The sequence below is a fragment of the Pygoscelis adeliae genome, unplaced genomic scaffold, assembly GCF_000699105.1.
Source record: "Pygoscelis adeliae isolate BGI_AS28 unplaced genomic scaffold, ASM69910v1 Scaffold241, whole genome shotgun sequence".
NCBI classification, from domain to species: Eukaryota; Metazoa; Chordata; class Aves; order Sphenisciformes; family Spheniscidae; genus Pygoscelis; species Pygoscelis adeliae.
This window is the reverse complement of record NW_008824056.1, coordinates 1,222,396-1,237,665: the sequence shown is the minus strand read 5'-3', so window position 1 is coordinate 1,237,665 and position 15,270 is coordinate 1,222,396. Positions and strand designations below refer to the sequence as shown.

The window sequence follows — 15,270 nt, the reverse complement described above, 5'->3', positions numbered from 1 at the left end:
GGCAATTTGGGACGTGGACTGCTAGCACAAAAACTCACTTTAAGAAACACTACAGTACTGACAGCGACCATCTCAAGCAATGGTGCAGACCAACTGTATCTAAGGGTTTTCAAATGAAACCTAACGCAAACTGCATCCACAGGGAGAGGTGCGCAGGGTCCGGCCAGGCATGAGCTTTTGGTCCCCCCTGGGAGAACATGTGGAGGAGCAGCCACCCGCTTTCCTTGCAGGTGGCTCCAGGAAACACGGGGCACGCTGGCAAACATTAGCTAAGAAAACATGTTTTGGGCTGACATCTGGCTCTGGATACAGTGCCTAAATATCAATATCTTTCATGACTGCTTCACAGCAGGGAAAAATGAAATTCATCTTTTTTGTCGCACAATAATGAAACTCAATTTCTACAGGACTCTGGGGAAGAGGGGCCATCCATTAAAGAAATAACTATTGACTACAATACAAAACCACCACCAGAATCTCCTAGCAGGCTTTAGCTACCTGGCACACCAGAGTTAAATGCCAAAGTGCCTTTAAATATCCTAAACTTGTATTTGTAGAGAGTAGTCACTGGCCACCCCAGATGTTTAGAGATACTATAAATCGAAGGAATAGGATTAACATCCAATAAAGCTTCAGCGGGAAAAAACATTCTTGCACAAAATTAACCCAGCCTTAGCTAGTCAAGAATGCCACTTTTTAAACTAAGGGATTTAAAGATTATGAGAGGATTTGTACCCATCTGCCACTTTTGTCCTGCTTTCATTTTATAAAGCTTCCTTAGTCAAACTTCACTAAAAATCTTGTCAACATTCGACTATTTTTAGATTAATTCATTTTATTTGGTAGCTCGATACACTGATTTCCTAAAGGGAAAGATTTACAAAAAGAGGCATTAGGATGTTGAGTCCATCGAAGCTGCACGTTATTAATATTGCATGCTGCTAGAAAGGCCAAATTAACATCCAAAATTGTACCAGAAGCCCAAGCCATTTTAGTGCAGTTCTGTTTTATTCTGGAAAATGGATGCAGCTGAATTCTACCTGCTTTGGGAGATATCCCTGGGGAAAGGAGAGTTAGTTGGGGGTGAGCACTCTGCGAACCTCCAGAAAATGGCCCTTCCAAGAGGGATGGGAAAGGTTTCCTGGATGGAAAAGGTCTCTCTCTTGCCGTGGAAGTGCTACCCTGCATGCAGCACCCTGTTACAGTTGGCTACTGACCCCTTGTATCATGTACCTTAAACATTTAACTTTCTAGTTTCCCTGGCCGACATGTAGCAGAACTCCAACTGCTCGTGATTACAGAAATTAAACCCTTGACAGTGCTCTCCGGGATGGGTTTTGTTGATGTCCCACATAGTCTCCTGCCAGACAAAGTTGTATTTTCCCCTTACATCACAATCGCTTTTATTTTCACCATTTTGATTTTTAAAGAGTGCTTTCTTCATTTTGTATGTACCACCAGCAGCTTGATCTTCTCATTAAATTGACTTTGGTATGGAAAATAATAAAAGAAAAATGTCACCAACACAACTGCTCGAGCGCTGAATAGCTGGAGTGCTTGGGATCACGAACACCTGCTGCAATTATATTTAACTGCCCATCTTCTGTGCTTTGCTCACAATCAGATCTTACTTCAAGAGCAGCTAGCACCATTTCTGCTTTTGTAGTAAACAAGTAACATGATTAGAATGATGAGTGGGCTCCATCTCCGTGTTTTAATCTCTAAAGGTGTCTCTACCTGATTGGGAAGCTGAAATTCTGGCTTTTTATTTACAGCAAGCTGTGCTCTGTCTCCTTTCTGAATGTGTGTATATGCTGGGACTTTTCTAAACTAGTTATTTATGTAGCTTCTCATTTCCACTTGATTGTTTTCTTGCATGATATAAATCCCCAAATGTGTGTTTCCGGCAGTTTCAATCTTTATTTTCTCTGTACAAACATGCTGTTTTCAATAAAGGAAAATGCTTGTTTTTTCTTCTGACAGGAGTCCGTAAGTTCCTCCACTGCATTTTTTCCTTCCTAACAAACTTCTATCAACCAAAATGACTGGAGAGATGAAGTGACCAAACCAGGGGAAAAGATTTACATGATTCATTGGACTGGTAAATTCTGCGTTAAAAAAGATAAACAGAAGCAACAGAAAGCAACAACCTTCGAAGCTTACTTTTTACGCATCATTAAAAACAGGCCATGTGTGCTTAAACAAATATCCCGCACCCTCATTTTAACTCTGTTGTCCTTAGAGAACTCATATGACCCAGAGGTCCTTAAGTATGTGACGTGTAGTCTGCAAATGGCACTGTACAGAGCTCAAGAGCATTTGAGATCAAAGAAGTTTAAGAGAATCAGGCTTATTTATTGGGTGAGCACATGAATATAATTGATAAAGTAATAGAGCATTGTAATTACTTGAAGTTACTAAAGCTCACAGCCCTGTAAGTACCTAGAACGCACACTCTGCAAATGGCATTTTGAGTTGCTTGAGCGCCTTCGTGATCAAAGTAGCTTAAGAGAATCGCATTGCTAGTGAGTGGGAGTCTGAGTAGGAGTCTGAACAAAGTTGATAAGTAGTTTGAGCATTTTAAGTACTTCAGGGCACTGCAGCGTGAGTACAAAAGTAACAGGACAAAATAACACCAGCTTGTCAGCGCTTGGTTCTCCAGAGCTGGACTAGGGATGAGAAACTCAGAAGATACATCCACCATCTAAACAGGATGAAAAACCCAGTTATGAGTTCCAGGCTTCTGCCTAAAACAGCTGGAAGGAAAACCTGGAGCTGAGCTCAGCACAGTTCCCCAAGGGCACCACCATGCCAGGTACAGTCAGGGGAATAACAGAACAAGAAAGTGCCACCAGGGATTAAGAAAAACCCAGAAATGGGGACATACTAAGTATAAACTCTCTTTTTGTACTACAAGGCTGCCCGAGGCTGGTTGGTAGGGCTGCGGATGAAAGGAGATGGTGTGTTGCAGCTCTCAGCCATGAGTGGTTAAAGTGGGGAAACAGAGAGCAGCATCTTTCAGATAAAGCTAAGAAATGAAGGATACCGAGAGATGTGCTACTGGGGAGAGCACAGTGAGCCAGGCATGCACACACCTGGAGTGCAAACACATGGCTCGTCTGTACAGACCTCCATACGCACTTGCCAGTCCACTCGCTGCCGTGAATACTAATTCAGCAGTAAAATAATGAAATGTTCTTTTTGTTTGATTATTTCTTTGCAAGGTATCTAAACACCGAGAAACTTGGTTAAGAATGAGGGGAGTAAGCATATAGCAGATATTAGTGGCTATTTTGGAAGATAGCAAAAAACATCAACAGCATCTCTTTTTTTCTCTGTAACTGTAAAGAAGACCATGCATCAGGGCAACTCTGTGAAGGATCCAAAAGCGGGAAGACATTTCTAACTACTTTGAAACAAAATGCTAGTAAAAAGTATTAGCTATAACTAAGAAAACCTCCAAATTATTAAGACGTAAATATAAAACCTGAAAACTCCTGTAACTGCACTGTTAAAATGCCTCCAACACTCTACAAATCATCTGGTTTTGGCTATCCGCATGCATCATGTCACATTTAAAAATCAGATTCTGTTACTATCCAGTACACTCTTAGCTAAGTGAGCCCCAAAAATAAGTTAGCAGTGAGGGAGAAACCAGCAGAAACCAGGTCGCACCACTTGCAGAGACAATAGAGAAGCACAGCTAGATCAATCAACATCAGTGCATTACAAAAGACAAAGCGCTGTTAGAAAAATAACTGTCCTTTCAGCTAGTTAGTATTCAATCACTGAAGTGGAAAATTTTCTACCTCAACTTGATTTTAGGAGAAAGAAATGTTTCACTGAGTCACCTCATACCTTTGAGGACAAAGTTCAATTTGCCAGCACAAGCACCAGCATTCAGGAGAAAGACTGAAAGTGAGCGATTTTTCTCCAGTAAAATGTAACTTAGAAAGAAACACAAATATACCTGCTTCATCATAGGATACAGTCAGTTTTTCCAGCATTTCTCGATCAATTGATAAAATCTGCTGTTCCAGGATGGTTTGGTAAGACAGCACACTGTTCTCCTTGTCCTTCTCATAGTCTTGAAGATGTTGTTTTAGGACTTCAGGCAGGCGGGACTTCACATATTCTGCGGCCGACTATGTAGAAAAGAGGCAAAGGTTTAATTAATACATTTTCTTTTGAAAAGCTTTACGCATATCCATAGCAATTTTTTTTTAAAACTTAAGGCATTCTCAAATGTAACTCCTCACAATAAAACACTCTTAATGCTACTAACTCCGTGGTGCAAAATCCACACGTCATTTCTCTGCCCAAATGACCCCTGCCTGCCCAAAACTTCCAGGGAGTCAGGGATATAATGGACCAAATTTCCGTGAGCTGAGGCATAACCCATTCTTAAGCAGGGAGTTTACTGCAGTGCAGAGTTACCCATGCTGGACTAGACACACACAAACCGCAATAGCTCAACTTCTTCATCATTAACATATTTTGAAACTATGAAATACATTGTCTGTATTCTACATTTTAAAGTACAAAGTGACAGAGTGGAATCACTTCACCTGCTATTGATACACAACCAGGCTCGGACAGGGAGATAGAAGTGAATGTTTAACAGCATTAAAAAATGACATATATATACACACACAACCACACACAGAAAATTCTTTCAAAATTTTCTCTGACTGCTCAAAGGCCATAAGGAAACAGAAATTAACACAAGGTGGCATGGTTGTACCGATGTTATGGAGCCTTGTGCAAAAACGTAAATGATAGTAAATAATAAGAGCATCTGCCTCTGGAGAGGTGTTGGTCCCCCCAGGATCCCTGCCGCCACTGGAACAGCTCTCTCTCCTGGGGCTTGGGCTCAGACACCTTGGTGAGATCCAAACACAAACCAGCTTTCTGCTTTTTAAGCGTTAGCATCCCTCTCCTGTGAATATTACACTCCCACTATAAGAGGGAATAAAAAGTCCCTCTTTCTGGCATGGGTTTGGGGGTTTTTTTTGGCTTTCCATCTCTGATACAAACGTAACTGGAAAAGGAAGATGTAGCAAAGGCTCCTGCCCAGTGCTCCAGCTTTCCTGCCAACCTCAAGACAAAAGAGAAAAATAAATGATAACAAGATTGTATTATTTCAGGCCTGGAACTGACCAGAAGTTACCTCTACTGAGCAACAGGCTCTTCCTGGGTTTATATTTAGTTTTCCAAAGTCAATTGCCAATTAAATTGCAACCTTAAAATATCACTGAAGTTGTGTTCAATTTTTCTGCAAGCTAAGCCATGTGAGATGAATGAAATTATTCTAGGAAAACTAAACAAACTCTCCACATGAGAACAGCATATTTAATGTTACATTTTAATAGTGGTTTTCTTCCAAGGGAAGGTCAAAAGATACACTGTATACTAATAATTTTAGTCCAAGTTCAGGCATTTGTGTTTAATGTTTCCTTTGAGAAGAGGTTTTGCTCTGCGGGGGCGGGGTGTGTATTTTTGTAATCTCCCTAACACAGCAATTCTAAAGAGCAGAAAACAAAAGAAGAATTTATACATATTCATTTTCTGAAATACGTCTTGTGCCAGCCAAGAGAATATTTGTATACCACTGGCTGTAAACACATAAGGAAAAATACCCATCCTGTCCCACAGATCTTGCAGCCCAAGTAAAAGTCAAGAGACAGATGGGTACAAGCAGATGGGAAGACCATCGGGACCATCAGCCATGGTCGGCATGACGGACGGCTGTTGCAAGCCATGTGCAGTCCAATGGTCAAGTTTTTCCATAGGCATTGAGGCTGAGGATTGCACTGATTTCCAGTGTGATCTCACTGGTGGGTTTTTTTCCCCTTGGTGAGAAGCAAAACCCAACCCTCTTGCATAGTCCACTGCCTTTCACATTACGTCTAGATGTCATTAAAGATTTAAACCGTAAAGCAATGATGGAACCGGTACAAACTCCTCTCCTTTCTAGAAAAGAAAGGTGATCAGCCACATCTGAGTAATTACATCCCTAGCTGCACTGTGGCGATGAGACAGATAGTACTATATTCTATTCACTACAAAAGTAATTTTATCTTGGCTTTAAAAAGTCACTTCCCGTACCTGGAATATTAAAAAAGTGTGAGGGTGAGAGTACATGTGTTTATGCATGTGCTTGGTATTAAAGAAACCAAGAGGCTACTGGGTGAACAAAAATGAAAAAAAAATTTTTAAGAAGAAATACTTCCACCGTTTCCACACTCTTCCATCTTACCTCGATTCTCATTGCACAGACCACAGTATTCAACTTCTGAGTAGATCAGAAACTCCCCCTCCATTGCTTACAGATTTTGGTACAGACTGCAGCCCAGAGACCCGTTTGCCGGGATGCCGCTCACTAGCAGCCTGCCGCAGAGCATCCCACCACCGGCATCCCATCCCTCCAGCACCTCGGCCGCTCCTCCTCCAGCCAGCGCTGGGGTCCCCCTGCTCTCAGGAAATCTATTTTCATTAATATATGTATTTGTGTCACAGGCAGAAGTTAGGAGAAAAAACCCATTTCGCTACTTTGAGGCTTCAAAACAGCTTTATCGTCTTTTCCTCTGTATGGTCCCTCTTAATCCTGCAGGAAGGAATTACAAACCTAGCTGCTCCTGGAAAACGCCTGGCCCTCAGCCATTAGTTATAGGTACAACTAATTGTACAAGATTTGCTGGTCAGTCTTCCTCACCACCACCCCTATGAGAAAGCAACTTGGAGCCATAGGCGCTGCAGCAGTGAGGAATGCAAAGAAACGGTGGTCCTGCTCATGCAGGCACCTTCCACAGATCACTGCTTCAAAACAACAGCGTAACAGAAATGCACACTGCTGAACTGTTACCTCTCTCATTCACAATAACCTCCTATTTTCTGGCAGGAATGTATCCATTTCTTTTATAAAATTGAAACTGCAGCATCCCCCGTGAATCTGTTTTCAGTCTGAAGCACCCTTCTCCAAATTAAATAAAGGATTGATTTTAATAACTTAATTGACTTTAGGGTATTTCATCCTACCACGGAAAACTAATATTTCATATATATAGAATAAATTTTAAAATATCTACATACAATGAAATATACTTGCAGAGCTTATTCACAAAAAAACACATTCTTCTCCATTCGCTAAAAAAAAACCCTACATAAAAATCACATCAGGAAATGCTGAAATCCCTCAACTGTGTGGTAACCTGAACCTCAAATGCAGCCAGCATCCTTCTGTTAACTACCAAATTTGCCCACGTTTTCATTGATGAGAAACACATACCCAAAGTAAATTTTCTTTTTATAAATTATGCTAACTGCCTGCTAAAATTTGCTCTGCTTTTCTTAATTGTATCCTTCTGGGAGCTCCCTTGTATGTGGGGAAGTAAAGGTCTAAAATGGTTAATTAAAGGCTTCTTTATGAAGCTACTTCAAAAGTCAAGTGGCGGCTTGACAAAGCAGTCTCCTTACAGAGTTATATTGTGTGATTTCAGACAGGCTTTCAACAGACAGTGGAGTATTTGGCGTGTGGAAGACCACCACACCCATAAGGGACAGTTGCATCCCTGCTCATCCTAATCATGTTCTGCAGGCTGCTACAGCTCAACTCATCCCATAGCCTGGCCTTACCAACCCGCTTGACCTTTAAAATTCAGGTTTTCACCAAAGCAAACACAGTGCCCTTGTGTATTTCTGGCACTTGAAACACTCAGGCAGGTCTCGTTAAATTGTGTTATCATCGGATGAACACCGGGCGGTGGAAAACCTTCTCCAAGTGGTGATGCCTTGGGAATCTGCTTGCTGTTTGCCCTGCAGTGGGCTTTGGTAGGAGGAGCAGGACGGCAGAGCATCAGGGCCAGCTCCCGAATTACGTGGCTCTCCACGCAAATGCTTGCACACAGAGAAGATACACCTCCATGGGCACACGTGTAAACATGCAAGAAGTGACCCGAGTACTCTATGACAAAATGCGTTAATTAAGACGGCAAGTGTTAAGCAGCTCCATGACCCTGTGAAAAACGAGGACTGCAAACAAGAGCTATGACAAGATCAGCACACTGGCACATCAAGCAACTGAAGGATCTAATTAGCTGGAACAGCCATTATTTATAAACACAGATTTCCAATTTAAAAAATGGAAGATGGAGACTTTATTGCCTCAGTCCTGCACTCCGCACCGACTCCTGTGATTTACAGGGAGAGGAGGGAAACCACAAATTTATGATCTTAATATTCTTGAGAGAATTCATTCTGCCTGCCCAGCTATTGCAAACGTCCAAAGACTGTGGGAAAATACAGGATCCATTTTAGAGTGTGGTATTGCTGGCGTAGCAGGTACACCACTGAAGGATTTAAAAAACCATCAAGATTCCTCTATCGCATCTTGCTGCCTCTCCTTTTCACACATTTCCCTCCCCTTCAAAGACATGTGGGTCACTACAACAAGTTTCCTTCTTCAGAGATGATACACCATGAACTGCTGGGTAAGAATGGAGTTCACCTTATGAAAAAAGAGAAATTTCAACTTTGTTCACCTCCCGGTTTACCTCAGGGAAATAATTTTTTATTTCAAGTGAGTTTGACAAATAAAAGCCTGAGGTGGGTACAACAAACGAACACGGGTGTAAACCCTGTGGAAGGTAGTGCTGGCCATGATAATCTCATAGGAAGGAAACATAACGCAGAGTAAAGTGGGATTGATCTGTGGACCCTATTAGACATCTCTGTAAGAATTGTGGAGAATACACAAAAGGAGCTGGAAGGAAATCAGTACAGTATCAAAACGACTATAATTGGGCAATAAGAGAGGCTCAGTAAATAATTCACAAGACTAGATTGTTAATACAGATGATATAACTTACTGAGAAAGGAGGCTATGGAAATAAAGAAGTGCCCTCCACATCAAGGGAGTATTTGCTCTTCTAGGTCCAGTCTGTAAAAGGGAGACAGACCTGCCAAAAGTCATCACGTAAAAAAGAGAAGCAGAGAGCGCTACCATAGCACAGGTCCACCAGACACCGAATGAAAAACAAAGTAGAGAGGTTGGATTTTTTTAACCAGGAACTGGGATAATCAACCAAAGCACAAGATGTAAAGAAGTACTGCAACTACTCAGATATGTTATAGGAAATATATTTCAGAGCACAGGTTGTCCAGCAACCTTGGAGTGTGCTGGTGATAGTAGCAAAGACCACAGTTTGGGTGCGGGATGCTCCAGCACTGAGAAGCCCCCTAAGATAAGGAAGGCAAAAGAACTTGCACGAAGGTGACAATTAATTCTTCAGGGAGAAAACAACATAATAAAGACAAAGGACTTTAAAGGAAGGACACTTAAAGATCTCTGAGGCTTGACAGTACAAAAGGACCAACAACTGCAAGTTGAAGGGGAAAGGAACGTATGGGGAGCAGACATTTCCTTGAAGAAATTATGTGAGTGAAAACTATCCCAATGCAGAAAAAACCTAGGAATTAACCTGGCTAAGTCATAAGCTGTTCAGTGATCTCAAACTCAAGAAGGACACATATACACAGTCAGAATACCATGTGAGTATAAAAGAATAACAAACACAAAGAAACAGATGCAGACTAAAGAAAAAAATTACTTGGAGCTAGCAAAGGTAGCAAGAAAAGGTTCTACAAGTCCATTTGTAATAACTAAAAACCCAGGCAAAATGTTGCTCTACTGCTCAGCAGAGTAGAAAAGCTATTGACAGATGATGCCATAAAAGCTGAAGTATTTAATGTCTTTTTTTGCTACAGTACTCACTATCTTTACCTTGCTGCATTCAACTGGCAGCTAATATCAGAGGCAAATAACCAAAATCTCAAGACAGAACAGGGAAAGAACATGTTGGAAAGTGCTTATAAAGATTAGATATTTTCCAGCTGACTGGGCCAGATAAAATTCATTCAGGTATACATAGGTAATGGGCTGAAACAACCTTTTTAACAACCTCTGTCTTTGAAAATTCACAGAGGATGGCGAGACACTATTTGGAAAGGGCAAATGTCGGGGCTACTGTTAAAATAGTATAAAGGGAGAGAAACAGAATTACAGACTAGTCAGTTTAACTTTGATGCCTAAAAAATGCGGTAAAAGATCAAATGATTTCTACGCACACAAAAGCACCAAGATTTGTAAGGCGCAGAGAGCAAAGTGGTTCTCAGGGTGTAGGGAGACCCGCTAATTCAGTTCCTATCAACTGCAGTCTAGGGAGAAATGCTCCCTTGCTCATTCCAGCAAACATGCCTGTGCTTAAAAGTCTTAGTACCACTGATCACATCATCAGCACAGACAAATCTTTCATGCTAGTCTCTTAAGCCTTAGGGGTTCCCAGAGAAATAGCCTTCCATGTAAATCAGGATGCTGAATCCCATGCAGATTAAGCATTTCAGAGAATCTTCCAGGATTAAGATGCATCTCCAGAGTCCCCTTGGACCCAACACGTGTGTTTGGTGCTCCCGGAGAGCGGACACGGGGTGTGGAAGCCTGTCACTGCCACCATCCGACCTTCATTTGCAGCTCAATTATTTCAACACTCACGACAAAGATTTCAACCGGAGGTGCTATTTGAAATATGTAATTATCCCATTTGGAATTTCACATTCCACATTTCAGACTAGCACTTCTTAGCAAAAATACTTTTATATACGGGTTTCTGGACTCACATCTTTAAAAAAAAAAAATCAAACACCCACAGAATTCATTATTCTAGGAACAGTGCACTCAACTTATTAGATATCTCCCAATAGGATGGTAAAAACCATGGCATAATAAGGTTGTGGACAAGAAATGTATTCCAGACAGTCCATTAGTGATTTTTTTGTAGCAATGCTATAAGGCTTTCCTGTTTATTTCAAAAAAGTACAGTACAAAAAAATATATATTTACATACATATATAAAAAATCAGATTGCTAGGTTAAAGAAATCACATCTCAGATTAAATAAAAGACCTGAAAGTCAATCTCCCCCTGACGCACTTCATTCTGGTAGCGATGTCCCTGCTTCCAGGGGCGAACCAGGACAACTTCGTGAGAACATTCCTCCTGCCCAGCTGTGCCATTTTGAAACGTGGTGCAGCATATGGAGTATTTGTTCCCATTTTACTGTATTCACAAATCAATCATAAAATTTTAAGAGTCATTTCTTGGCATCCTGATGCTTTGTCGGGTGCTTACTATAGGACAGAAATGGTTAAAGAATATTCTTTGGGTTCCTGCCTCCCTGAGAGCTAAACTTACTGCAGACAAACCACCTTCTCAACCTATTTACACTGCGACGCAGGAAAGGCTGGTGTTGACTGAAGTAGATACAAAAATTCTGCCTCCAGGCCCACGTGTGCCACTTGAACTGATTTCAGAGAAATATAAGTACACCGGCCCTGACTCTCACATCTCACACCCAGCATTTAGGATCAGATGCCTCCCCTTCATCAGCATGAACCACGAATAACTCCACTGAAGTCAGTGGGATTTTGCTGAGGCAAACCTCTTGGAATAAGGACATGAAGCTATGAATAGTTATTCAAAAGGAAAACATATGATAGCAAAACATAATCTACTCCCAAGAGGATAATACAAGATCTACAAATGGCACCAAGACAAACATTTTGCCCTCTAAAGCAAGGAACTATTTAAAGAACAAACATGCCAAAAGAAACCAGTTAGTAGAGTTTTCCTGTAATACAAACTTTTGGTACACTTCGCCTATTATTTCTATTAAAAAGTGTCTTTTTTTCTCCAAAATAAATATTCAAGTAAATAATTTACTATTGATCAATCTGTATCCCAGGAAAACCAAACTCACAATTTAAAACAAGGTTATTAGCAAACGCATGATATCTGAAAATGTTTGGGGAACTAAGAAACTCTCTCCTAGGACTTTCAACAAGACTGAACACTGAAAACACCACTATTATTTTGCAATCCATGCACAATTTATTTCTGTAGCAGGAAAAATATTAGCCTCACAAACATCTTTAGTTAATCAGAAGCTACATAATCATAGAATATTAACCTGATTCCAAAGAGATGTATAAAGTTCAAATTAGTATTCACACTGGATTGTCAGAGATATATGTCCTGGTTTCAGCTGGGATAGAGTTAATTTTCTTCCTAGTAGCTGGTACTGTGCTGTGTTTTGGATTTAGGAGGAGAATAATGTGATAACACACTGATGTTTTAGTTGTTGCTAAGCAGTGCTTACACTAGTCAAGGACTTTTCAGCTTCCCATGCTCTACCGACTGAGAAGGCGGGAGGTGCACAAGAAGCTGGGAGGGGGCACAGCCGGGACAGCTGACCCAAACTGGCCAAAGGGACATTCCATACCGTGTGACATCATGCTCCATACCTTATGACATCATGTTCAGTATATAAACTGGGAGGGGTTAGCCAGGGGAAGGGTGACCGCTGCTCAGGAACTGGCTGGGCATAGGTCGGCAGGTGGTGAGCAATTGCATTGTGCATCACTTATTGTGTATATTCTTTTATCATCATCATTATTATTATTATTATTATCTGTTCCTTTTCTGTCCTATTAAACTGTATCTCAACCCATGAATTTTACTTTTTTTTCCCTGATTCTCTCCCCCATTCCATGGGGAGAAGGGGAGTGAGTGAACGGCTGTGTGGTGTTTAACTGCCTGCCAGGTTAAACCACAACAATATATTATATCCATAATTACAGTAATCCACAGCTGCTTCAACTGTAGAAAATAATGAATTGCCCAGTGAGAACTGGTGTCCATGAAATGGAAAGAAAAGGCCATTTGTTGTGGAGCTTTGCTCTGACTTTATACTTTGAGCACGAAGAGCTTGATCTTCTTTGACACGGTCTATATGTGGATTTATGGCTACAAGCAATCCAAATAACCATATCACAAAACAGAAAGGATAAAAATAAAAAATGATGATGATTTATGGCTTTAAATTATGCATTTTAGTTTCTTCCCTAAGACAGCACTTGTCACTCACTTCTTAACTAGACTTATTTAAATGTCCTAGAACAAGAAGCAAGTTAAGTCAACAAAATTTGTAATGTAAAAATTACATGTTCTGTTCTCCCTCCCACTCCCCCCAACATTAGTCATATAGAAATGTGTGACATTGCAGTGAGCATATACACGAATGCTGGCATGGTACTCGTTAATCTAGGACATGGATCAGAAGAGGCGAGAATAAATGCAAAACAATTATTTTCCATCTTCCAATGAGGGAGTGGAAAGTGAAATACTTGTACAAGTCTTTTTTTTAAATAACGAATTTCAATTAATTAATTAAAATTAACAAAAACATGCTCCGTGTGATATAGCCAAGCAGTCACTCATTCTACAGATGAGGAAAGAAACAAAGCACAGAAACTGATTTGTCAGAGATTTCACTGCAATTGGCAGAGCTACAAGGAGTGCTCTGGAATCTGGACATCTAATTAAAAGATTAATTTTATCAAGGCAAGGGGGAGCATTATGATTATCTTGTCTGGCATCTTGATCAGGACCACAGGACTTCCCTGTCTCATTGTTTGAATGAATAAGTCATTTTGAAAAATATTCGACTCTGTTTCAGAGACAGAGAATCTTCCACAGCCCTTGGAAGTTAATTATCCTTACTGTTAGAGGATAAATTCACGTACCACAGAAAATGTTCACATTATTTCTAATCTGAATCTGCTATTATCCATGACTTTCAGCCACTGAATCAAGTAAAATGTCTGCTCACCTACATTCCTCTTTCTCATGTAAATACATGCAAATTGATCAAATCACCTCATTATCTTCTCATTGATAAACTCAATAGATGGAGCTCATTGAATGGCACATCATTCCATGTCACATTATTGTGCACGCTTTCTAATCTTTTCAAGCATTCATATGGTTCTCCTTTGAACACTCCTATTTTCCAACTTTGTTCTTTAGGGGTAATCATCACAGCAAGGCAACACACCACAGAGGAAGACTTACTAATACCAAAATCACTTCCTTATTTTTATTAACCATTTGCATTATGCTTATTGGCTCACCATTGCCTTGAGATCTCATGTACAGTTGATGTAGCCCCTAAATCTTCTTTTATGACCTAGACTGTGCAATATTAGATATATAGACTTACAGTTGATTATACTGAAATGTATGGCTCTCCTTATGAATATACCCACTCAGCAATTTCTATTTATAATTATCCAGAAGTCTGTCATGCAACTCGAGTTCAACCCCTTTAATATACACTGTATTGATTTGAAAGTATTCAAAATAGCATGTATATCAAGTCAAAACACATATTCTTCTCGTAAGTTTTGGCTAAGCGCTATTAAAACTATTACTATTGATAAAACAATCAAATGCTTTGATTCATACAGCCATGAAGTGAAATCCTACTCAGAAGGAAATCAAGTATATTCTCATCAATGAACCTGGACGATGGGACAGTGTGCACCCTCAGCAACTTTGCAGACGATACAAAACTGGGAGAAGCACTTGATATACCAGATGGATGTGCTGCCAGTTTGAGGGACCTGGACATGCTGGAGAAATGGGCCAACAGGAACCTCATGAAGTTCAACAAAGGAAACTGCAAAGTCCTGCACCTGGGGAGGAACAATCCCATGCACCAGTACACACCAGGGGCTAACCAGTTGGAAAGCTTGGTTGAAGAAGGACCTGGGGGTCCTGGTGGACAACAGGCTGAACATGAGCCAGCAATGTGCCCTAGCAGCAAAGAGGGCCAACAGCACACTGGGCTGCATTAGGCAGAGCACTGCCAGCAGGTCAAGGGAGGTGATCCTTCCCCTCTGCTCAGCACTGGCGAAATGCACCTGGAGTGCTGGGTCCAGTGCTGGGCTCCCCAGTACAACAGAGACAGGGACATACTGGAGTGAGTCCAGTGAAGGGACACAACGATGATTAAGGGATTGAAGCATCTGTTGTAAAAGGAGAGGCTAAGAGAGCTGGGACTGTTCAGCCCAACAAAGAGAAGGCTCCGAGGGATCTTATCCGTGTGTACTGTTGTGGTTTAACCCCAGTCGGCGACTGAGCATGACACAGCCGCTCATTCACCCTCCCCCCACCCCCAGTGGGATGGGGGAGAGAATCAGAAGAGCAAAAGTAAGAAAACTCGTGTGTTGAGATAACAACAGTTTAATACTTGAAATAATAATAATAATAATAATAATAATAATAATAATACAGAATGAAAAGTAAAACAGAGAGAGAGAGAGAGAGAGGAACAAAGCTCGGGGCGGGGGGGGGGAAACAAGTGAGGCAACTGC

The 15,270-nt window shown here is 40.9% G+C and overlaps 1 protein-coding gene across 1 annotated transcript in view; it reads right to left on the bottom strand.

Annotated features, from left to right (window-relative positions):
• PPM1L (protein phosphatase, Mg2+/Mn2+ dependent, 1L) overlaps positions 1-15,270 on the bottom strand; it is a 113,374-nt gene that overhangs the window by 32,145 nt on the left and 65,959 nt on the right. The window contains exon 2 of the mRNA XM_009333916.1: positions 3,971-4,145. Coding sequence (XP_009332191.1) covers positions 3,971-4,145 — 175 coding nt within the window. The remainder of the gene's footprint in view (positions 1-3,970; positions 4,146-15,270) is intronic.